The sequence below is a fragment of the Notolepis coatsorum genome, assembly GCF_963971535.1.
Source record: "Notolepis coatsorum genome assembly, chromosome: 14".
NCBI classification, from domain to species: Eukaryota; Metazoa; Chordata; class Actinopteri; order Aulopiformes; family Paralepididae; genus Notolepis; species Notolepis coatsorum.
This window is the reverse complement of record NC_140178.1, coordinates 112,195,113-112,219,220: the sequence shown is the minus strand read 5'-3', so window position 1 is coordinate 112,219,220 and position 24,108 is coordinate 112,195,113. Positions and strand designations below refer to the sequence as shown.

The window sequence follows — 24,108 nt, the reverse complement described above, 5'->3', positions numbered from 1 at the left end:
ATCAACGTGTCTGATTCGGATATAATTATATGTTATATAGAATTTCACTTTTATAGACAGAAAAAAAAAAAAGTTCTGGTAAAACTCACTTTTGGGTAGTCGCCATTTTGGAAATATGCAAATTAGGGGTCCAGACACACCCAATTGTAAAGATACGCATTCCAATGTGTTTCTAATAGTCAAAAGACCTAAAATAGACACCAAGTTTGTATTTCTAGTTAATTTGGTTAAAAAGTTATAGCCAAGAACTTTTTCAGACAGTGGCCATATTGATGTTGGCCACCAGGGTGGCCCCGGGGGTCGCCGGCTCGGGCGCCCTGGCTGAATCAATTGAGCATACTCTGGGCTACATGATCTGGGCCAAATTTGGTGCTTTTGCACAAATTTGCACGAAAATATCCCTAAGGCCCCCAACTATAGTTGAAAGACAGTTGGATGTGTTAGTTTGTTGGATGTCCTACTGAGAACAGTTGGATGCACTTCCGAGCTGCTTCCACATGCAGGCAACTTTTTTTTTTTGTGGGAACTACTTTTTCTGGCGGATGGTTTTTTCAATAAATCTTCAATTAATGTGTGTTTATTGTATAGCAATAAGGTTGGATGAATGTGCCAGTTGTATAAAAGCATTACACCACTTGTAGTCGTGGGTTGTGACAATTAGACCATGCCTAGGGGCAGGGCTCTACAGTGCGACCAAATTGCTCGCATGTGCCCCTAGAAATATGTGTGTGCGAACCGTAAAAGTCAATTACGCGCACGCTGTGCGAGTACAGATTATAGCCTCTCGTCTTTTTTTTCCTCCGCCGAGAGATCGTTAAAAAACTACAAGTCCCACATTGCACTCAAGCCAACGGTTCAATCACAGTAGACTGACGTGACTGGTTTCATGAGAAAGAAAGCAAATGACCAATCGGAAGCTCTCATTTGGCTTGTTTACTTCCTGAAACGCCACCATTGCGATATGCGAGTTTCCTGAGACATGTAACTTCTAGTCTTACCAATAGCAATATATTTTAGAACACCTAGATTTAGCGATAGCAATAGTAATATAACGTTAATGCAACAAAACGAATGCCTTGCTTTGTTAATCATAACGTTGATGCAGTAGCGTATGCCGTTGTGTTGACTGTAATTAGGGCTGTCTTAAATGCTTCGAAGCTTCGAACGTTCGATTCGATGGCACAAGCTTCGAACATTAAAAAAAAAAATCAAAGTTAAAAAAAAAAAAAAAAAATATCAAATTTTTTTTTTACTTCGATTTGTGTGTGTAGGTGTGTGTGTGTGTGTGTGTGTGTGTGTGTGTGTGTGTGTGTGTGTGTGTGTGTGTGAACTACCCATCCCAGTTAGGACAGCCGAATCCCGTCCAATCTTTCGCCGTCGACTAAAGACTCACTTCTTCAACCATTATCTGAAATGATAAAAAAAAAAAAAAAATCTAACCGTGACTAACCTTACTGTCATGCACTAACCTACACTGTAACACGCAACACTTTGATGAACATTGTTACTCAGCTGATAGAGTTGTACCCTTCTTGCTGTCTTGTGGTACAGAACTTGTAAGTCGCTTTGGATAAAAGCGTCAGCTAAATGACTAAATGTAAGTGTGTGTGTGTGTGTGTGTGTGTGTGTGTGTGTGTGTGTGTGTGTGTGTGTGTGTGTGTGTGTGTGGAGGTGTGTGTGTGTGTGTGTGTGCGCGCACCTTGTAGAATTCCACACATAAAAAAAAAGATACTGGGATGAATAAACAAAATAGGAAATAAAATGTAGAAATGCATGCAATACATAAATAAATATGAATCTCCATATATGAAATATAACATTTAGATAAGGTGCTACTGAGATGTTTTGGTGAGTTCTTTGTTTTTTTGTGGAAGTTGCCCTTCTTAAAAATGCATGAACATTCACTGATAATTGGTCTGTAGTGGAGTCTACAAGGTCTACATTGCCGGACCATGTAGAATCCGGACCTTGTAGACTGACATAATTCTGTGCATAGTTTAGTCTACACAGGCCATATTTCAAATAATCAAAATCTTACTTCATTCATCTTAAACACTCTTGATTTGGGGGATTGGTAGTTCCCATGAAATCTGAAGTTGTTCAAACGACAACAGCGATCCACCTTGAATTAAATCACACAGCCGAGTGAAACCTTGTTGGATGCGTCAGTCACGAAAGGGGCTACTTAATTAATTAATCCAACCCACTTTATTTATAGAGCACATTTAAAAACAACAACGTTTACGAAAGTGCTGTACAAGTCCCACAACATAAGATAAAAAAAAAAAAAAAAAAAAAAAAATTTTTGTTCGAAGCTTCGAATTAAAATCGAAGCTCGGCCCCGAAGCTTCGATTGCCAAAAAAAGCTTCGAAGGTCAGCCCTAACTGTAATGGACATGATAACAACATAACACTGTGTACACATTCAAATTGCGATAATCGATTCTAACATTTTCAAATCGATGCAGTTGAATTTTCCCCTTAGGATCGATGCATTGTTACACCCCTACACCAAAGTAACTGGCCCACTGTGTATGTGTGTACAGCTAACTTGGCTAGCGTTATGAACAGCAGAGGTGGGTAGGGTCCAGCTGCAGCGCCGGGCGGCCGGAGTGCAAGCGGTGTGACGTAATTGGCAGACTCGACTGTCAATCAATGGTCTACCTGACACGCAAACTCATAAACAATGTTTCTGTACTGGAGGTGTACAGTATTTCAATAGGCAACCCTGAAAGGATTATTTCTCTAGAAGAGCAACAATGCCAAAACATAGGCAGGGTTCCCACGCTTGCCTTGACATTTTTTTCCATACTACCTCCTGATTTTCCAGGTACCATATTAAGTGATGATCTATGGGCCCCTGAAGTTTTCCACCCCCATCCGCGCCCCCCTCCCCTCACACACACAACCCCCTAGGACACCTGACTACTTACTTGATTTAAAAGATGTGCCAGTCAAGGCTACATTGTAAATGCTTAGAGATTATGTCTTATTGATAATATCAATGCATGAAATAATGCAACAAGCTGTAGATGAACAACAATTTATTGAACTGGAACACATGAGCACTGGGATTGATATATGTTCTCTCTTCCACTCCTCTCCCATCTCATCCTGTCCTCTTCTCTCCACACCTCCCCTCGTGTCCGCTCCTGTCTTCTCTTCCTACTCTTCTCAACTCCTCTCCACTGTTCTCCCTTTTCCTCCGTCATCCTCCTCTTCAATCTTCGCGGCCTCTTCTCTTCCTGGCTTACTGCCTCGTTATGAGAGCTAACGTTGGCTAGCTACTGTACCCGGCGCTGGCTAACTGGCTATCGTTATGAGAGCTAACGTTGGTAGCTACTGTACCTGGCGCTGGCTAACTGGCTCGTTATGTGAGCTAACATTGGCTAGCTACTGTACCTGGCGCTGGCTAATTGCCTCGTTATGAGAGCTAACGTTGGTAGCAGGGAACAAAATAACTAGAGATGTTCCGATACCATTTTTTCCTTTCCGATCCGATTCCTAAGCTTTGGGTATCGGCCGATACCGATACTTATCCGATACCAGTGCATACATTAAAAAAATAAAAAAAATATTATATAAATTATAATTTTTTCTTTTTTTTTAATACAGTTACTGTTTTATATATACTGTTTTTTAGTAATAACTATAAAGTAATGGTATTTATTCAACAACAGGTGATTGTATAGATTAGTATTAGTATCAGTAATTGAAAACTATCTCAATGAGTTCACCCACGGAAAGGTTGTTGGCACATTAGTTCCACACGGACATTATTCGTTGCTGCACTTGCTTCCACAAGAAGGCTCCGTTTAGTAGCAGAGGCTCTGTTGTTGTGATTTTTGCACAATAAATATTCAACATTCTCTTTTGAGACTCCGCCTCAGACTCTTATCATTTGGCACTAAAAGCTAAACATTGTCGCCGATATGGCTGTCCGCAACATGTCATTAATTGTGTACGCGACGTGCAATTGTGCAATGACGACGTTACCGTGAGCTAGGTTAGCTAGCATGAGCTACCGGTATATGGAAAGACTAACGTTACTGGTGACATTGTGATTTAACTTGGAATACTCCTTTGCCAACTTGCTGTACTTTGCTTGCAGGTCTGCAGCCATTATTGCTGGATTATGAATAGCCCCAACTTTAGCCAAGGTAACGTTATGGCTAAACCTTTAACGTTAGTCAATGCTAGCTTTTCGGTTAGCTGTTCAGCTAATGCTAATAACATCAGAGCTCCCCGTCAACAGCGCTCTGCCGGGACGATGGCATTTTAAGAAAGTATCTGCTCTGCTGTTAAAATGACAAATGGCAATTGACACTTTAATTCACGGTCGATTAAGCACACGTTTGTTTTATAATGCTCACTCAGCGAGTAGGGTATATCTACAGAGCCCAACGTCCGCAGTGTTGTTGATAAATTACGTCATATGGTATCGGAGCGCAACATTAGAGGGTACTCGCCGATACCGATACCAGCATTTTAGGCAGTATCTGCGGCATTTCCGATACTGGTATCGGTATCGGAACAACTCTAAAAATAACTACACGCCATTCGCCAATGGCCTGTAGATTTACCGTCTGGCAACTAAAAATAATAGCTCTGCCCGCCATCTGGCGTGTAGTTCATATCGATACTCTTATTTTGAAAATCCTGTGCGGGTCTCATTGCCACCCCAAGCGCAGCTCCAGTCATAATATCTGGGCTCCGGCAGCTAGCAACGTTCAGGTTCATATGATAGTCTTATTTTGAAAAACCCTGTAGCAACTCCACGAGTCATATGATATCCGCCCACTCAGTTTCTTGCAGAGCAGCGTTAACACAGCAGTGCGCCTACAGACTCAAAATAAGTCTGTGATGTTTTTTTTCTTCTCACAACGAGTCAAATGCATCTACATGCTTTGCACCGTCGCCATTCCTTTATGCCCACATCGCCCGAAATTAACGTTTATGTACCAATCACTACAACGTTAACGTAAGCTAACAAGCTAATCCTGATCAGACGAGGCAGAGCCATAGTGAACAGCAGACAGTGTGGACTGAGGAAAGGGAAATGGGGGGGGGGGGGCACTCTCCCCTTCCCTGTGTGTGTGGCAGCGTTTCCGTTAGCCGGTAATTACCGGTATTTGACCGGCAAAATCTGTTGAAGTCCGACATATTTAATATCTCCGGTCTTAATGTCCGGTGAAAATAATTCCCTGAGTCTAAGCACAATTTGATTATTTGAATTGTATTAAAATAGGCAAAAATTAAATAGCCTATGCGATGAACGAAACGATCATTACATTTGTTTCCTCGTTGCTTCTAATAATGACAACGACGTTGTCAGCGAGAGCTTAGTCCTGGGTGTGCGAACTTTTGTGAAGCTGCAGAGCCAGAGAGGCAACAGCACAATGCAGTATTCCAGCAGTACTCCAATTCAGCCATTTTCAGCCAATGTTGGGTGGGGGGCGCTGCTGTGCGGTTCCCAGAAAAGAGCCAATAACAGCTAAATCAGCTTCTCTGCAGCGCCATACTCTTTGCAAATAAGTCGTTGCGAGGTGGAGAGAGTCGTCACGCAAACCACGATAATGTTGCCGTCTCTCTGCTTTCTCAGTTCTTCGCTTGATATAATTAATACAAATGTCCAATATAACGGAATTCGTTAGCTCATAAAAATGTGATTATAACAGACTGCTGTTTAGTGTCGGACCGACTGCCCACATACGCGGTCTATTTTATTTCAAGTCAGCAGCAGCACGGAGTATCGAGGGACTTATTTTATTTGGAATATATTAATTAATGACTGTATACGCAAAAGTAGCCTAGTTTTAAGTAATAATATTATAAATCTACATGCCTTGAGGATGACATTCTTTATATAGCCTGCCTATCAATTGTTTTAAAGCTCAATAAACTATGACCGGAATTAATCTCATTTGTCCGGTAGATTGAAATCTTGCAGGTCACGGAGACCGGCAACAATTTTTTCTAACAGAAACCCTGGTGTGTGGGTGCGTTTGGAAAGACGGCGGAGTCATTAGTGAGGACTCAGGACAGGAGTATATTATAGTAAACTGAGGATTACTGAGGATGGACAGATAATGTTGATATTCAAATATAAAAAAGTTTCGAGAGGAGTGGAAGTTTGAAGACGGACTACAATATGATGCGGGGGTGGTGAGTTGAAACACAGTGTGTGTGTGTCCCGACCCCACTTCTATGTTTCAATCAATTATTTGCATTTAAAACTATTAACGCTGGCTCATTCCTTCAGTCCACTCAAAATTATGCTAATATTCCTTATGTTGTTTATGATATTAATTGAAAATAGCATATAAGAGTATTATATGTAATAATAACACATGGCGATATACTAAAAATCAGCCCGGCTGGTAGTTTTTGCACAAAACTGTCTGAAATGGAAACGCTTTACTCAACGCTTTTTAATTCTTTAAAATACAACAACTCTACTAGACTAGAAAACCAAGTTAACATTCTAAAGACAGAGATCAAAGCAATATACAGACAAAAATCGGAAATGCAAATACGCAGCACAAGACAACAGCAGTATTTCCAAGGTTCTAAACCTAGTCACCTATTAGCCATGCGATTAAGAATTAATGCAAAATTTGCAGACATAACTGCCATTAGAAAACAACAAGTTCTTGTAACAGACCCCAAAATAATAAATGATACATTCAAAGAATTCTACTCCGACTTGTATAATTCAGAAACGTCCTTCGATCAAAACAAATTAGACACATATCTTAATCAAATTACTCTCCCTAAACTTTCGGAGGACGACGCTAAACAGTTAGAAGCACCGATCACATTAGAAGAACTCAAGAAGGCCATATCCGGAATGAAAAACGGTAAGGCTCCGGGAAAGGACGGTATCCCATCAGAAATGTACCTTTCCTGCTGGGACATATTTGGACCCTTATTACTAAATATGATCTTATACTCAGTCAAGGAGGGGAGCTTCCATAAACACCACAATATCGCACTCATTTCAGTTCTTCTCAAAAAAGACAAAGACCCCACTGAGTGCGGTAGTTACCGACCTTTAAGCCTCCTCGGAACCGATGTCAAACTGTACTCTAAGATATTAGCCATCAGATTGCAAAAGCATATGACGTCTTTAGTTCATCCGGACCAAACAGGCTTCATAAAAGGTCGCCTGATCAATGATAACATAAGGCGAATACTGCACGTAGAGCTGCCGCGGTATTGATTATTTCCTTACCGCACAAATTTGCTAAATATTTCCTACCGCCGCGGTTATTACCGCATGCACACAAAAAATTTAAAAAAAAAGTTTGAATGCATTTTTTTTTTTAGTAGTAGTCTACTCTTTATAGCATATAGCCTGCCTCTAGTCTAAATGTCTATTTTTAGAGGATGACTTTGCAGCATGAATATTGTTTGGGATTCGGCAAGCACGCATTAGTTATTGAAAGTGAAACACGGATTCGAAGTTTACCCTCTGGTCGTGCGCCGTTCACTCGGTGTCGCGGGCAGGGGTGGTTACCCCTAACCCCCCCCGACCCTTTCTTATTATTATTACTATAAAGTTACTACTTTATAATAAAGGCATTCGTTTTGTGGCATTAACATTATATAGTTATACGTTCAATAACATCAGCGTATTTACCGGACAATAGCAAGGCAAGCAATACTCTATTCATATCTCAGTTCCTTTCTTTGCTCAGAGCGTGCTGAGATGTCCCATTCTGCGGTCTGTTAATAAAGTTTTCAATCAGACAAGTGTATAGAACGAAGGGCTTTTATTATAACATTCGTTGCAGACAGTAAAATCATTATGTCTCGTTTAGTACTCCTTAGGAGCGATCGTAGTCCACTCCGGCGGAGAGTTAAAGCTAACGTTATTAGCCGTGTTGTGATGATCTGACATTCAGGAAGTAAAAACCTAATACGCGCTTGCCGATTGGTGGTGACGCTACAACGTGTGACGCGTCTCTCTTCTGACCAATCAGTGGTCTGCAATGTTTCACGTGACTTTTCTGGTACCCAATAGGGTCGCTTGGAACCTCGATAGATGAGTAGGGTATATCTGCAGAGCCGCAAGCCCAACGAGAGGCGGGTAATTTATTATTATTATTATAAAAAACAGCGGTGACGCGGTATTCAGCCTACTCTGCGGTGGCCGTGATGTAACAGCGATACCGCGGTAATGCGGTAATCGCGGCAGCTCTAACTGCACGTACTAGATGCAGACAAAGAGGACACCACACCTAAGGCGATGCTATCCCTGGATGCTATGAAAGCATTTGACAGGTTGGAATGGTCGTTTCTATGGGCAGTATTAGAAAGGATGGGGTTAGGAAAAGGATTCATTGATATGATTAAAGTACTATACAAGGACCCATCGGCCGTGATTACAACAGGCACATTCATCTCCGAAATCTTTCCGGTATCACGCTCAGCCAGACAGGGTTGCCCTCTTAGTCCCGGACTATTCGATCTATCATTAGAACCTTTAGCACAATTTATAAGACAATCCCAACACATAGAACCAATAGTAATCAAGGGCACACAACATAAAATTAGTTTATATGCGGACGACGTAATATTGTTCATGCAAAACCCCAACACCACATTGCCGCATCTACTCAAGTTGATAGAGAACTTTGGTGATTTATCGGGATTTAAAATAAATTGGCCGAAGTCGGCTTTTCTTCCTCTTAACATCCGTGCAAAAAAAGACACAACCCTCCCAGGTGCGATACCCATGGTTAAACATTTTAGATGCTTGGGTGTGGAAATATTTCCCACCATAAGACAAACGGTGAAGCACAATTACACAAAAATACAGAACAAAATCAAAGACGACCTGGACAGGTGGGCAAAACTTAAAAACTCAGTACAGGCAAGGGTATCAATAGTTAAGATGGATGTATTACCAAGAATCAATTTCATCAGCTCAATGCTACCGTTACCTCCTCCAGAGGGCTACTGGAAAAGATTACAATCCTCCACATACAAATTTATTTGGAATAACAAACCACCTCGCATAAAAAGATCCACCGCACAGAGAAATAAAGCAGACGGTGGCATGGCAGTTCCAGATTTTTTACAATATTTTAAGGCTTTCACATTAAGACCATTGAAAATATGGTTTGATCCCCAGGCTTTGGTATCTTGGAGAAAATTAGAAGAAAACATAGTAGCCCCACAGAGACTGAAAGACATAGCACACACTAAACTTTCAATCAAGCATTGTGAGCGGGAATTTGGCCCCATAATTACCCATGCAATCAGAACATGGCGGGAAACACAAAAGAAATATCCTAACCCTCAAAAATGGCATAATCACACTCCCATATTCAATAACAATGCACTCTTAATGGGAAAACGCCCTATAAGATTCCCTATATGGGAAGAGCAAGGCATACACTCATTAGGGGATATTTTTAATAACCAGGGCTTCTGCAGTTATGTCGAAATATGCACAAAGTTTAACCTCACCGAGTCCACATGGCTTTTTTACATACAGTTAAAGCTATGTCTGAGGTCTCACGGTGTTCCATTACTCATACCAATCGAACACCACAGATACCACAAATTTTTCTATGAAAGAGAAACATTGGGAGGTTTTGTATCAGGTTTTTATTATCAATTACTAACGTCCTCGTATGAAACCCTTCAACTAGACACTGTCTGGAGGAGGGATATACCATACCTGGAAAATGACTTTGATTGGCAAGGAGCCTGGGCAAATGTCCGACTTACATCAAGGAACCCGGATCATCAACAAATCAATCTGAACTATATTCACAGGACATACTTGACTCCTATAAGGCTGTGCAAAATGGGGCTTAAACAAGACTCCAAATGCTCCCAATGTACAAATGGGGACGAAGGAACATTTATGCACATGTATTGGGACTGCCCACCAGTTAAGGCATTCTGGAAAGATGTGTCCCAACAATTATCAATACTCGTATCTTGGAATATACCTGTACACCCCTCGGTATTACTATTGAATGATGTTTTTGAGTTTGCAGTGAATCCACAGCTAAAGAGATTGGTTTTATCGGGTATCACAGTAGCTAAAAAACTGATTGCATCACGCTGGTTTCAACCGGAAAAAATGTGCCGGAGAGTTTGGTTCCTTACATATCTACAGCAAGAATTCTGGGTCTCAATGAATCCAAAATGTCAATGTGGGTAGAAGTGGTGGAGAGAATAAAAGCTAGCTTATAGTGGTAGTGTCTGGTTAGGAGTGAGGGATAATGGAGGTACTATCCAAGAGGGGGTCCGGGAGGGGGGGGTTCGAGCTGGAGCATATGTGTGTAGGGTTTTAGAAAATAGGTATTAGGGGTATATTCTATACTAACATTTATATAATAGTAATTTCGCGGGATATACACTGTATACGGTTAAAATGTTATTATAGACTATTTTTGTTTTATCTTGTTTCTGTACTTGCATGTATTTTAACCACCTTGACTGAAAGTTTCATTATGCATTGTGTGTCGAGTACTGACTTTTAATAATTTTTGTTTTGCAATAATAATAAAAAAAAAAAAAAAAAAAATCAGCCCGGCTGGTAGTTTTTTAAATCTACCAGCCGAATGGCTGGTAAGTAAAAAAGTTAAGTTTGTTCCCTGGTTGGTAGCTACTGTACCTGGCGCTGGCTAACTGGCTCGTTATGAGAGCTAACGTTGGTAGCTACTGTACCTGGCGCTGGCTAACTGCCTCGTTATGAGAGCTAACGTTGGTAGCTACTAGGGATGCCCCGATCGATCGGCCACCGATCGTTATCGGCCGATAATCAGTATAAATATGCGATCGGTGATCGGTGATAATGCTTTATTTTCGCCGATCGTCAAAACAGATCTCACTCGCTGAGTTCTGTCTCAGACACCGGGAGCTGCACACAGTGCTGCGCGTCTGCTCCTCCTCCAGCTCCTCCCGCACGCATGTAAACACGGGTCTAGTCTAGTCTAGTGGGACGGGACCTCCATGAGCTAACGTTAGCTACCGTTACAAAATGACCCAGTCAACTATTCACTTTTAGTTTAATACATGATGAGGCATTGTCTAACTGAACGGTATCTAGCCGGCTAGCTACTGATAGCTCCTGATATCAACAAATGCTCCAGCAATAGTCTAGTTATCTAGTACTAGTGTATGATACCTCTGTTAGTTCACGTTAGCTTAGCTCACTGTTCAAAACGAAATGTCCCATTCAACTAAATAGTTCACTGAGGCGTTGTCTTAACGTTATATTTCCGGCTAGCAGTAGCTACAGACAGCTCCTGATATCAATGTCTTATAACACTCATTCGATGCATATTCGAAGCCCGGCTTGCGTCGCAGTCACTGACGGGGATAGCTGAGGGAGTAGGGTATATCTGCAGAGCCTAGGGTAAATCTGCAGAGCCGAATGTGATTTGATCAAAGCAGAGTATGTACACACAGACAGTGGAGATAGCGAACATTTTGACTTGTTGCGTGGTGGCGTTGTCTCGCAGATAATACAACTACAAGTACAAGTCTAATTATATAATATATATATTTTATAAAAAATTTAAAAAAAATTATAATTAATTATTTATTAATCAAAAACGATCGGTATCGGATCGGTATCGGCCGATATGGCTCAAGACGATCGGTGATCGGTATCGGTGGCAAAAAACGTGATCGGGGCATCCCTAGTAGCTACTGTACCTGGCGCTGGCTAACTGGCTCGTTATGAGAGCTAACGTTGGTAGCTACTGTACCTGGCGCTGGCTAACTGGCTCGTTATGAGAGCTAACGTTGGCTAGCTACTGTACCTGGCGCTGGCTAACTGGCTCGTTATGAGAGCTAACGTTGGCTAGCTACTGTACCTGGCGCTGGCTAACTGGCTCGTTATGAGAGCTAACGTTGGCTAGCTACTGTACCTGGTGCTGGCTAACTGGCTCGTTATAAGAGCTAACGTTGGCTAGCTACTAGGGATGGGTACCTTTCACATTTGAACCGATACCGGTACCGGTACCTGTGAATCGATACCGGTACCCAACGGTACCTTTTTTCGGTACTTTAAATTTTTTTTTTTAAATAAAAAAAAAAAAATTATTATTTTTTTTTTTTTTTACTTTTTTCTTTTCATGTCAACGTTGACACGCACAATATATGCTTACCTAGGATTTGACTTGATTCAACAACAAAGCAGTCGGAGCAATGACAAGCCGAAAACTGTCGAAATTTAATTTACCTACCTCAGTCGTAAAAAAAAATCCAAACTTCAAATAACTACAATTTCGACAGTTTTCGGCTTGTCATTGCTCCGACTGCTTTGTTGTTGAATCAAGTCAAATCCTAGGTAAGCATATATTGTGCGTGTGAACGGTGACATGAAAAGAAAAAAGTAAAAAAAAAAAAAAAGTAAAAAATAAAAATTTATAAAAAATATTTTTTTTTAGGTTTCTCACTTCATTCGATACTCGGTAGTACCGACGTGTTTCGGTTCGGTACCTCAAAAGTACCGAATTCGGTACCCATCCCTACTAGCTACTGTACCTGGCGCTGGCTGACTGGCTCGTCGTTATGAGAGCTAATGTTGGCTAGCTAGTTAGCAAGATTGCACTGCTTACTAACTAACATTGATAAACCCAGGTTTACCACACAGTTAATACACAGCTACTTACATTTGAGGATAAACTTGCATAATAAGTTTCACTCAAGTTGCCTGCATCAAATTCCAACATCCAATATACCATATAGGATGCCAAAAGCATGCTCTACAACATGGGATCATCCATTTCTATCTACAGTAAAAGCTGTTCACATGTAAAGGGTTTTTATAAACTCATGTTAATTCTGTGCTCAATAGTTAAATTGTATTACACATCATCCAATAAAATGTTCCAGGACAACTGTTTCTATTTCCATGTAATTGGTCACTTTTGCTCAGTTTCCATGCCTTTCCATACCTGGAAAATGAAAAAATGAATCCCATGTTTTCAATGTTTTCCAGGTACCGTGGGAACCCTGATAGGCATTGTATGCATAAAAGGGGCAAAAGCTAAAGTTAAGTGACTGTTACTTTTGTACAGGGGAGGAAATTAGGCCACTTTACTCGCCAAATGCGAGTATTTTTTACGTTTGGCGAGTGATTCATGAAGACCACTCGCCAGTCTGGCGAGTATACAAAAAAAAAAAACATTCTGCAATCACTGCACTGGCAAACGGTGCGCGTCTTCTGAGTGCTCGCTTTAGTTGACAGTGCCACGAGAGCACTGCACAAGACCACCCGCGGACATATAATGTTTAATAAAAGTTTGCGCAGTACTGGCCAACCCGCGGACATATAATGATAAAAGTCCTGCGTTACTAGGCTAGCCATCAGGAGCACTCGCAAACGGATAACGTTAAACACAGCAGAAGATGGAAAACAGACAGACTGACCAACGGGGAACTGCATCCAACCCTAGTACAACCCTCGAGTATAAGTTACTAAGGACACATTTAAATCACAGAGGTGTAATGTTAGTCTACTGGAAATGTATACAGTGGTTAGCTTCTAGTTTTAGCGATAGCTGCTTGCTAGCTAACGTTAGCCCCGTGTGCTCAAAGCAGCCAGCTAGGTGTATCTGTTATGACTATAATGTTTCCAAAAAAGCACCGGACTACGACGTAAGGTTAGACATTTTATTTCATGCTCAAAAGCCCCTGGCTTGCACATCGCAGTCACGAAAGGGGCTAGCTAAGCTCAACCAGTGCACTGTGTACAACAGCACACCAACCCAACTGACGTTACCACAACACTTGACGGTACTGTCGTAAGACCACCGTGCTGTCTTAAAGGCACAGTGTGCCTACCCAGATGCATACACAACATTGACGAGGCTTGACAACCGAGGTTCAAAGTTAACTTGATTGATTGAAAACTTTATTAACAGATTGCAGAATGGGTACAATACAGTACGGCATTTTCAATTCATCATAACATATGACATACAGATAGACTACTGCTACATCTATATATTTCACATCTATCTATACACTTCACAACATACTTCGGTTTTTTTCTTTCACTGCCCAACCCAGTCCAACCCAGCATCTTTCACTGCCCAGTTCAGCCCAACCCAGTCCAGAATAGATACCTCTTTCATGTTAATATGTTTTATGCTAATATTGTGAAGAGTAGAGATTAATGTTTTATGCTAATACATATTTTAAAGAGTAGAGACACGGTGTGATTATTTTACTATGATTGAAAATCTATTTAGACGAAGACATACAAAGAAGTAATTATCACAATTAGCGATTTTTTTTGTCTGGTAAAAAATCTGTTTGGCTGGTAAAAAAAATCAGATACTCGCCAGTTGGCTGGTAAGCCAAAAAGTTAGTTTCCTCCCCTGCTTTTGTAGCAGTAGTTTGATTTGATAGTTTATTTGATAGGGACAGCACATGTTAATGAACATCAAGTACAAAATACAAAATGTAAACATGCAGGGTTGTAGCAAGAGCTAATTTACACACATGCACGCACAGTACAAATATACATTTATTAACTTACTTGAAATATTTTCACTGTGCTCCTAAATATTTTTGGGTGCTCCTAAATTTCTTTGTGTGCTCCTAAGTTTTTTCATTTAGGAGCACCTGTGCCCCTAGTGAAAAAGGTTAGCGTAGAACCCTGCCTAGGGGGGTCTAACGACCACCCCTAGGCATGGTCTAATTGTCACAACCCACTCCTGCGCGTGATGTAATGCTTAACTACTCACCTTCAAGGGCCTCCATAACCTAGCCCCTCCTTATCTCACAGAACTTCTCCAGTCCTACACTCCCTCGGTCACTCGGATCCTCCTCTTCCTTCCAACTTATCACTCCCCCTTCCCGTCTGACTACCATGGGATCCAGAGCCTTCTCCCGCTGTGCCCCCCGCCTCTGGAATTCCCTACCACAAGACATCCGTGCAATAGACAACCTCCCCACCTTTTTTTCCCGCCTCAAAACGGGAATCATCTGTTCATCCTGGCATATTCATTTTCATTTTAAGTTTATTATAACTGCTCCCCTATGTGTAACTCTGTAATATTGTGTTTTTACTGGTGTGTAATTGTATGTTTGTTTTTAACCCTGTACGGCGACCTTGGGTGCTTTGAAAGTAATACAATTTATTATTATTATTATTATTATTATTACCACCACCTACCAGCCACCAAAATCAGGCCAGCCCCAGGCTACCAGCTTCAATGAGGCATTGAGATTGAGCGAGCTCACTGGGAAGCCAGCCGCTCACAACACCAGACCCAGACCCATAGTGGTGAAGTTCTTGAGGTTCAAGGACAGATCAGCGGTTTTGGAGAGAGCCAAAAATCTAAGAGGGACGAATATCTACATGAAGATTACACTGACGCAGTCAGAATGAAAAGGAAAGAGCTACTCCCTAAATTGAGGGAAGCCCGGGAGAGGGGTGAGATTGCCTTTCTGAGGCATGACAAGCTCAGTAAACTGCAATGTATAGAGCCATAACATATTGAAAATTTGAAATGGGATCCGGTTACATATCATACGGACGGAAAACTTATCCAAACTTCTTCTGTATACTTTGTTTTTGTTTTAAAGGTATGGTGAAATGGATTCACCTATGACTAGGGATGGGTATCGTTAGGATTTTATCAATACTACTACTCTTATCGATACTGCTTAACGGTTCGGTACTTTATCGATACTCTTATCGGTTCTTTTTGATTATTTTGCAAGAAAAAAAACAATTAATTAAGAACAGAATCGACATTGCTTTATTATTCTTTTATATAACTATATAAATATAAATAAATATTATTTCTTCAGCAGCAACAGCAGCAGCAATGTTTTAAATGTGTCTGAATTATAGACTTTTCATAATTAACAACAAATGTAAGATAAAAAAGTTGGAGTCATACAATACTATTTTGATTGACAGTCGATCTGCCAATTACGTCACACCGCTTGCACCCACCTCTTCTTCTTACCACCAATCGGAAGCTCTCGTTCGTTTATTTACTTCCGGATTGTAAGCCATTATTCTACTCGGAGCTCTCAGCTCAGGCTAATAACGTTAGCTCCCCGCCAGCCACATTGACAAGTACCAGCGCTTATACATTACTGGCAAATGTCTTGTTGCACAACGAGCGTTGTCCGCATCAACTTTAGTAAAATAGACCCAGACTTTTGAACGTTTCATTCTGTCCGCCATGATGAGAGCAGAGCTGTCTGTACTCTGTAGCCTACAACAGTCCCCTGTACCTGTGTCTCCATGCCCTGGAGCTGGTCCTGGGCGGCGGGTCGAATGGGCCTCCAGTTGTTTGAGGCTCTCCTCTGGGTCAGCTCCTCGTCCTTCATAGTCTTCTTCAACCACCAGGGGAAGTCCTCCTGAGACTCGCCCGGGATGGGCTTCGGCGGCGCCATGGTGCTGATGAGGACCAGCTTCACGGGCACCAGCATGATGGGCAGCAGCTTGATGCTGGACAGCGGGTTGGCCGGAGGGGTGAGAGTCGGGAGCGATGACAACGACGCGTCCAAGTCCAGGCTCTCCTGCATCCTGCTCTCCTGCATCCTGCTCTCCTGCATCCTGCTCTCTTGCATCCTGCTCTCTTGCATCCTGCTCTCCTGCATCCTGCTCTCCTGCATCATGCTCTCCTGCATCCGCACCGTCCACTTTCGAACCCTGGGCGGCGCCAAGCTGGAGCCGGGCGCCTGTTCGTTCTCCACCAGCAGCAGTCGACCGTCGGTCCCGTTCTTACCCGGCGAGGCCGCGGCGCCCTTCCCTCCGGCGAGGCTGTGAGACGCTGGCCGCTGCATCTCCCTCCGCTGAGGGGTCGTGTGGGGAGGACCGCGGACGGGCGGTTTCACCAGGAGCGTGTTGAGCGGGTGTCCAACGTTAGACGTGGTGGGGCTGACCATGTGGGGCCTGGAAGATGACGAAGCAGAGATATAAAAGGAATCACACACTGCGGTTTCTTCAAGATCTTACTTCAACGCAAGACACCTAAAAAGATAACTAAGTGATACTTATTGGGGAACATTTAAATATCTCAAAGATCAGGAATAAAATAAACAAAAAAACAATGTCAACAATGTTTAAATTCCCTGATTGTCAGTTCTTAATGGAAAGATTAGTTCTCCACTTGAAATTAAAGTGCAGTATTTGAAATACAATGAAAGGAATATGGCTGGATTTCTTATCAAAAAAGAAAAGTGTCACTGTGTTATTTAAAATAAATAAATCATGTGTACTAAATATATATATATATTATATAAAATTTTTTATTGCATGAAACATTATGAAGTATTCTCTTATGCTGCTTTTCCACTGCAAGTCTGCATGGTACCACTACCTACTCGACTCTTGCTTTTTGAGCGTCTTGGTAGCCGTATTTGAAGTGACGTCAGACGAGGAAGTACATTTTTCAAATCAATCAATCAAGTCAAGGAGCACTCATTCAAGGGTACTACGACTATGCTTGCACCTCATGGTACCAAAGCACCTCAAAGGCGCTAAAAACAAGATTTCACACATCACAAAACAAACTGGTCAGACTTCTACTTGACCTTACCTAGTGATGCACGATATATCGGCCGCCGATATAATATCGGCCGATATGGCCGTTTTTTTACACATCGGTATCGGTCCGATATCAAGATAGGGCCGATATAAATAAATTTTTTTTTTTATCTTTTTTTTTATCTTTTTTTTTTTTTTTTTACATGTTTTGGCCTTAAATAGTTTCAAAATATCAGTCATTTCTGAAAATAAGTTACAAAAGTAAAAAATATTATGCGTTTTGGAAAATAGCTCTTTATTTGATTAACATAAAAAAGTGTTTTCTATACAGAGATATCGACATCTGTAAATATCGGTATCGGCCAGAACAGCAATATTAATATCGGTTATCGGTATCGGCCACAATTTTCACATCGGTGCATCACTAACCTTACCCCTAGAACCCACCTCACCCCTGCCCACTTTGACAACCTAGGATGGCTTAGAGTAGACAACAGAGTATAAAATTTATATCACAGTATAATTTGAAGCATAGACGGTAACGGTATATATCACTGTATATTAACTTATCTTAAAATGTCTATATAAATGCTTCTGAAGGGGTAAAACACTGGTATGGCAGCTGGTATTCTGTTACAGCTGCTGAGCTATACTATAGCTAATGTCCAATCCATCAATATCTTCCTTTTTAATTAAATATTTCAATAATTCAAGAATCGAATCAGGATTGTTAGCAGAGAGAGAGGGAGGGATGGGGGAGACAGAGTAAGAGAGAGGGGGAGGGAGGAGGCTGCTAGAGTGGAGCTAACGTTAGCTTCCTGAGGCTAATACATCAACAGGCTGCTCCAGTAGGAGTGGAGCGAGCTAACGTTAGCTTGCTGAGGCTAATACATCGACAGGCTGCTCCAGTAGGAGTGGAGCGAGCTAACGTTAGCTTGCTGAGGCTAATACATCGACAGGCTGCTCCAGTAGGAGTGGAGCGAGCTAACGTTAGCTTGCTGAGGCTAATACATCGACAGGCTGCTCCAGTAGGAGTGGAGCGAGCTAACGTTAGCTTGCTGAGGCTAATACATCGACAGGCTGCTCCAGTAGGAGTGGAGCGAGCTAACGTTAGCTTGCTGAGGCTAATACATCGACAGGCTGCTCCAGTAGGAGTGGAGCGAGCTAACGTTAGCTTGCTGAGGCTAATACATCGACAGGCTGCTCCAGTAGGAGTGGAGCGAGCTAACGTTAGCTTTCTGAGGCTAATACATCAACAGGCTGCTACAGTAGGAGTGGACTAACGTGGAGCAAGCTAACGTGGAGCAAGCTAACGTTAGCTTGCTGAGGCTACATCGACAGTCAGTTACCATTACATAAGGTTTTAGCGCAACGTGGGCATTACAGAATGGCGAGGATGCAAACCATGTTAGACCATTGGACTCGTCGCAGAGTTTACATTACACATAGAAACTGCGCGACTCGCGAGAGAATGTCACACAGCCTTCAAACGCAGGGCGGAAGAGCTCGTTTGCTTCTGTGTTTATTATGAAATGACAATTGCGTGTTGACACGCCCACTGCGCAAAGCCTCTGTGCTCCTAAATAACTTTTTACAGTTCGCATACTGTATATCTATGACTAATTCTATCAAATTTTAGGGGCAAATACGAGTGAAATAGTCACGCTGTGGTTACATGCCGTCATTGCTATTTTAGAGCTGCTCTACCGGTTACAAGGTATAGTCAAAATCCATACCGTAGAGCAAATTCATACCGTTTATACCGTATACCGTTCCAGTGGTCACCACGACTGGTCGATCTTTGAGACCTTCCCTGTAAAATTTTTTTACATTTTATTTTTTATTTTTTTATCTTTCCCTGAGAGTCCACATTACAGTTCTACTTTTGTTTTGATGTGAAAAGTGATGCTGCATAAGATGACTGCACTTAGCACTGACTGAGAAAGTACATATTACAGTTCTACTTTGACGGTTTAAATGTTGGACCAAAGCATTGCATGTAATTAGAATACAGGCAAATAAAAGTAATTTAGTTTAAAGTACAATCTTGGCTGTCTTTAGATAGAAGGTAGATCTTGCCTTCACCAAAAAAAAAAAAGTGATCTTGGGCTTAAAAAGGTTGGTGACCACTGGTTTATACCGTCCACCCCTACGACAGAGTACAGCAACTTGCAATGGGCCTGGTCTACAAGATACACTATACGGACTAACGTACCCATGTATGGGTACATGTCAAAATACTTCCCAGAGGAAGCTCAACAAATCATGTTAAACCCAGATTCGGCTCAAACAAGGGACTAAACACGTTTCGCAATTATGCCACATCAATGTGGAACGCACTACCCACAGCTGTAAAGGAATGTGAATCCCTACCCACGTTCAAAACCGCTCTTAAAGAGCACCTACGGGAGGCTGCAATTCGAAACTGGCCACCGTAAATGTCCAAACCGCCCACCCCCTCCTAATAGACAGTCCCCTCCCCACCGTATGTATATACTCTGTCAGGATCTATGGGTAACAGTACTGTATATTTGCATATCGTATATGTCACAAATGTAACAGTACTAAATACCTGTATGTCATGCATGTCCCTATCATGCCATAAATGTCATGTCATGTATGTTGTGTATGTCATAAATGTCACTATGAATTGAAAACGGGGGACCCTGATGTAAACAAGACGAAAGTCTTTCTCTGGTCTGCATCCAAATCCAAATTACAAACATCTCAAAACAAACTGGTCAGACTACTGCTTGACCTTACTCCCAGAACCCACCTCACCCCTGCCCACTTTGACAACCTAGGATGGCTTAGAGTAGACGACAGAGTACAGCAACTTGCAATGGGCCTGGTCTACAAGATACACTACACGACCAAGGTACCATGATGTACATGTCAAAATACTTCCCAAAGGTCAGTGAATACCACGATCACAACACCAGAGGGAGCTCCACAAATCATGTTAAACCCAGATTCGGCTCAAACAAGGGACTAAACACGTTTCGTAATTATGCCACATCAATGTGGAACGCCCTACCCAAAGCTGTAAAGGAATGTGAATCACTACCCACTTTCAAAACCACTCTCGAAGAACACCTACGGGAGACTGCAATTCGAAACTGGCCCCTGTAAATGTCCTAACCAAACCCCCTCCAATGTACAGTAAATTACCTAGTATGGTTGTCAATATTCCAATGTACAGTGTTGCTTGTACAGTTGTTTCAGTTTTATAATAAACAATCAAACCGAACCTTTTTTTTGCCTGCCTATTTGTTTGGAAACTTGATCATGAAGTAAAAAAAAAAAAAAAAAAAAAAAAGTGCCGATGTAGTTAGCTATTTTTGCCGTGTTCTTGTAGTGTAGCTTGCTACATTTCTCTGGGGATAGCTTCCATTGTAGTTGAGCTATATTTAATCGAGAGTAACTTGTAGTGTAGCTTGCCCAGCTTAACCAAAACAAGTTGAACCAAAACCACTGCTTGCACCTCATGGTACCAAAGCACCTCAAAGGCGCTAAAAACAAAATTACAAACATCTCAAAACAAACTGGTCAGACTACTGCTTGACCTTACTCCTAGAACCCACCTCACCCCTGCCCACTTCGACAACCTAGGATGGCTTAGAGTAGACGACAGAGTACAACAACTTGCAATGGGCCTGGTCTACAAGATACACTACACGACCAAGGTACCCATGTACATGTCAAAATACTTCCCAAAGGTCAGTGAATACCACGATCACAACACCAGAGGGAGCTCCACAAATCATGTCAAACCCAGATTCGGCTCAAATAAGGGACTAAACACGTTTCGCAATTATGCCACATCAATGTGGAACGCCCTACCCAAAGCTGTAAAGGAATGTGGATCACTACCCACTTTCAAAACCTCTCTCAAGGGACACCTACGGGAGACTGCAATTCAACACTGGCCCCTGTAAATATCCTAACCCAATCATTCCAACCCCCTCCAATGTACAGTCATTTACCTAGTATGGTTTTGTCAATAGTTCAATGTACAATTGTGTTTGTTTGTACAGTGTCTCCTCCCCCCCCCCCTCAATGTACAGTGTTACTTGTTTATACAGTATGCCCCCCGCCCCCCCCCCCCCCCCCCAACCACCTCCAATGTAAATTACCCAGTATGGTTGTCAATATCCCAATGTACCCAACCCCCCCCACCCAACCTCCAATGTACAGTTTCTACGTCAAATGTATATACTCCCTTTTCTTGACTCCTTCTGTATCACAAACAGTACTGTATTTGCAAATCTGGTATGTCATAAATGTATAGATGTAGCAGTACTGACTATCTGTATGTCATGTATGTCATATATGTCTATATGAATTGAAAATGGGGGACCCTGATGGAAACAAGACAAACGTCTTTCTCAGGTCTGCATCCCCTTAACAATTGTATGTATTGAGCCGTACTGTATTGTACCCATTCTGCAATCTGTTAAATAAAGTTTTCATTCATTCATTCATGACGTCGCAGCAACGTGACACTAATTGTTCGATTATACACGGTGGCTACTACGACATCTACGCAAAGAAGAACCATTTGGATATAATATTTAAAAGACATGTTGAATGAATGAATGAAAAACTTTATTTAACAGATTGCAGAATGGGTACGTACAACACAGGCTCAATACACACAATTGTTAAGGGGATGCAGACCAGAGAAAGACGTTTGTCTTGTTTACATCAGGGTCCCCCATTTCAATTCATATCGAAAATGAATCATATGTTACCAGGAGAATACCGTAGATATAATATAAAAGACATAGTTACCAGGAGAAAACCGCAGCGTTGTCGACAGAATCTCTTCGGAACTGACGTTCTTTCAAAAGCGGACCTTCAGCGCGCTGCCGGGGGCCTCTATTCATCTAACGCATGTTTGCTTCAATGCTTCCGTGTTTGCGTTCTGCGATAAGAATAGACGCCTCTCGCGGCTAAAGGCTACGTCACGTCCGGTATTCTTCTTTGTTTAATTATCCGCCAGACCAGCACGGCTGAGTGCTCATTGCTGCCACCGACCGGTTGATAAACACCCTTGTAACGCTCAATGAAAGTATTGATTGATTGATTGATTGATTGATTGATTGATTGATTGATTGATTGATTGATTGATTGATTGAATTCAATTCATCATAACATATATGACATACATGACATACAGATACACATAACATAGAAGTTTCAGTTGCCTTAATTCGCAAAATACTCCCTAATTAAAAAACAAAACAAAAACAACAACAAACGCCCTGCAAGTTTAAATTCCACGATTAAGTTCAAAGCATAATATTTCTCCATTAATTAAAGGGACACATGACTGAAAAACAACCCGATTTATTTTGCACATAATCTCACAAGGATCTAAACTGTTTTGTTGCACATATTCATTTGGTTAGACAGTTATTGAGAGTTAATGAGTTTGAATATGGCTACCAGTGATGTCATCAGAGGACAATGAGTCCTTGTGTTGTGGTAAATACAGCTCAATGAAATGATGTAGATGAATGGATATGGATCGCAATACGGCTAGCATTTTATTTTTAATCTACATGATTTCTGTCTGTCTCCACTCCCTCTCCATCACTTTTGTCCACCTGTCTCTGGTGAGTAGCATATACTGGAGCTATGTGTCTGTCTGTCTGTCTGTCTGTCTGTCTGTCTGTCTGTCTGTCTGTCTGTCTGTCTGTCTGCCTGTCTCTTGCAATGAGCCTGGTCTACAAGATACACTACACGACCAAGGTACCCATGTAGATGTCAAAATACTTCCCAAAGGTCAGTGAATACCACGATCACAACAATTACTACCCACCTTCACTACCCACCTTCAAAAACACTCTAAAAAAACACCTACGGGAGACTGCAATTCGAAACTGGCCCCTACAAATGTCCTAACCCAGTTGTACAGTAAATGACCAAGTATGGCTTTGTCAGTATTCCAATGTACAGTGTACAGTGTCCCCCACCCCCCCCTACCCAACCCCCCCCCCCCCCCCCCCCACCTCCAATGTACAGCCCCCCACCCACCCACCCAACCACCTACCCAACCTCCTCCAATGTAGTTTCTACGTCAAATGTATATACACTCTTTTTCTGGACACTTTTTGTATCACAAACAGTACTGTATTTGCAAATCTGGTATGTCATAAATGTATAGATGTAGCAGTACTGTATGTTGTGTATGTCATATATGTTATGATGAATTGAAAATGGGGGACCCTGATGTAAACAAGACGAAATTGCGAGGGTGACCCCTCTGCACAAAAAGGGCAGCAAATTAGACCCAGGCAACTACCGCCCTGTTTCTATTCTCACCTCCATCTCGAAAGTCATGGAAAAAATAGTCTACGAACAGGTCGAAAAGTACCTAGCGGAAAAAAATCTAATCTACGAATTCCAATCTGGCTTCAGAACATCCCACTCCACTGACACATGCCTTCTCTATTTGAATGACCACATCAAACAAGAGGTGGACGCAGGCAAATACTGCGGCATGGTCATGCTGGACCTACAAAAGGCCTTTGACACGGTCAATCACTCCATTCTGATTGACAAGCTAAAAGCAATTGGTTTTGATAGTCTATCAGTGAGCTGGATGC

General features: G+C 41.8%; 1 protein-coding gene across 1 annotated transcript in view; it reads right to left on the bottom strand.

The window, feature by feature from the left end:
* Positions 1 to 22,372, bottom strand: part of LOC311240716 (uncharacterized protein) — a gene marked incomplete at its 3' end in the record, with an annotated part of 67,370 nt that extends 44,998 nt beyond the window's left edge. Inside the window, exons 1-2 of the mRNA XM_084329290.1 lie at positions 22,289 to 22,372; positions 16,237 to 16,900 (exon numbers count right to left, since the gene is read on the bottom strand). Of these exons, the coding sequence (XP_084185416.1) occupies positions 16,237 to 16,893 (657 nt within the window). The 5' untranslated portion in view covers positions 16,894 to 16,900; positions 22,289 to 22,372. The remainder of the gene's footprint in view (positions 1 to 16,236; positions 16,901 to 22,288) is intronic.
* Between the last annotated feature and the right edge of the window lie 1,736 nt (positions 22,373 to 24,108).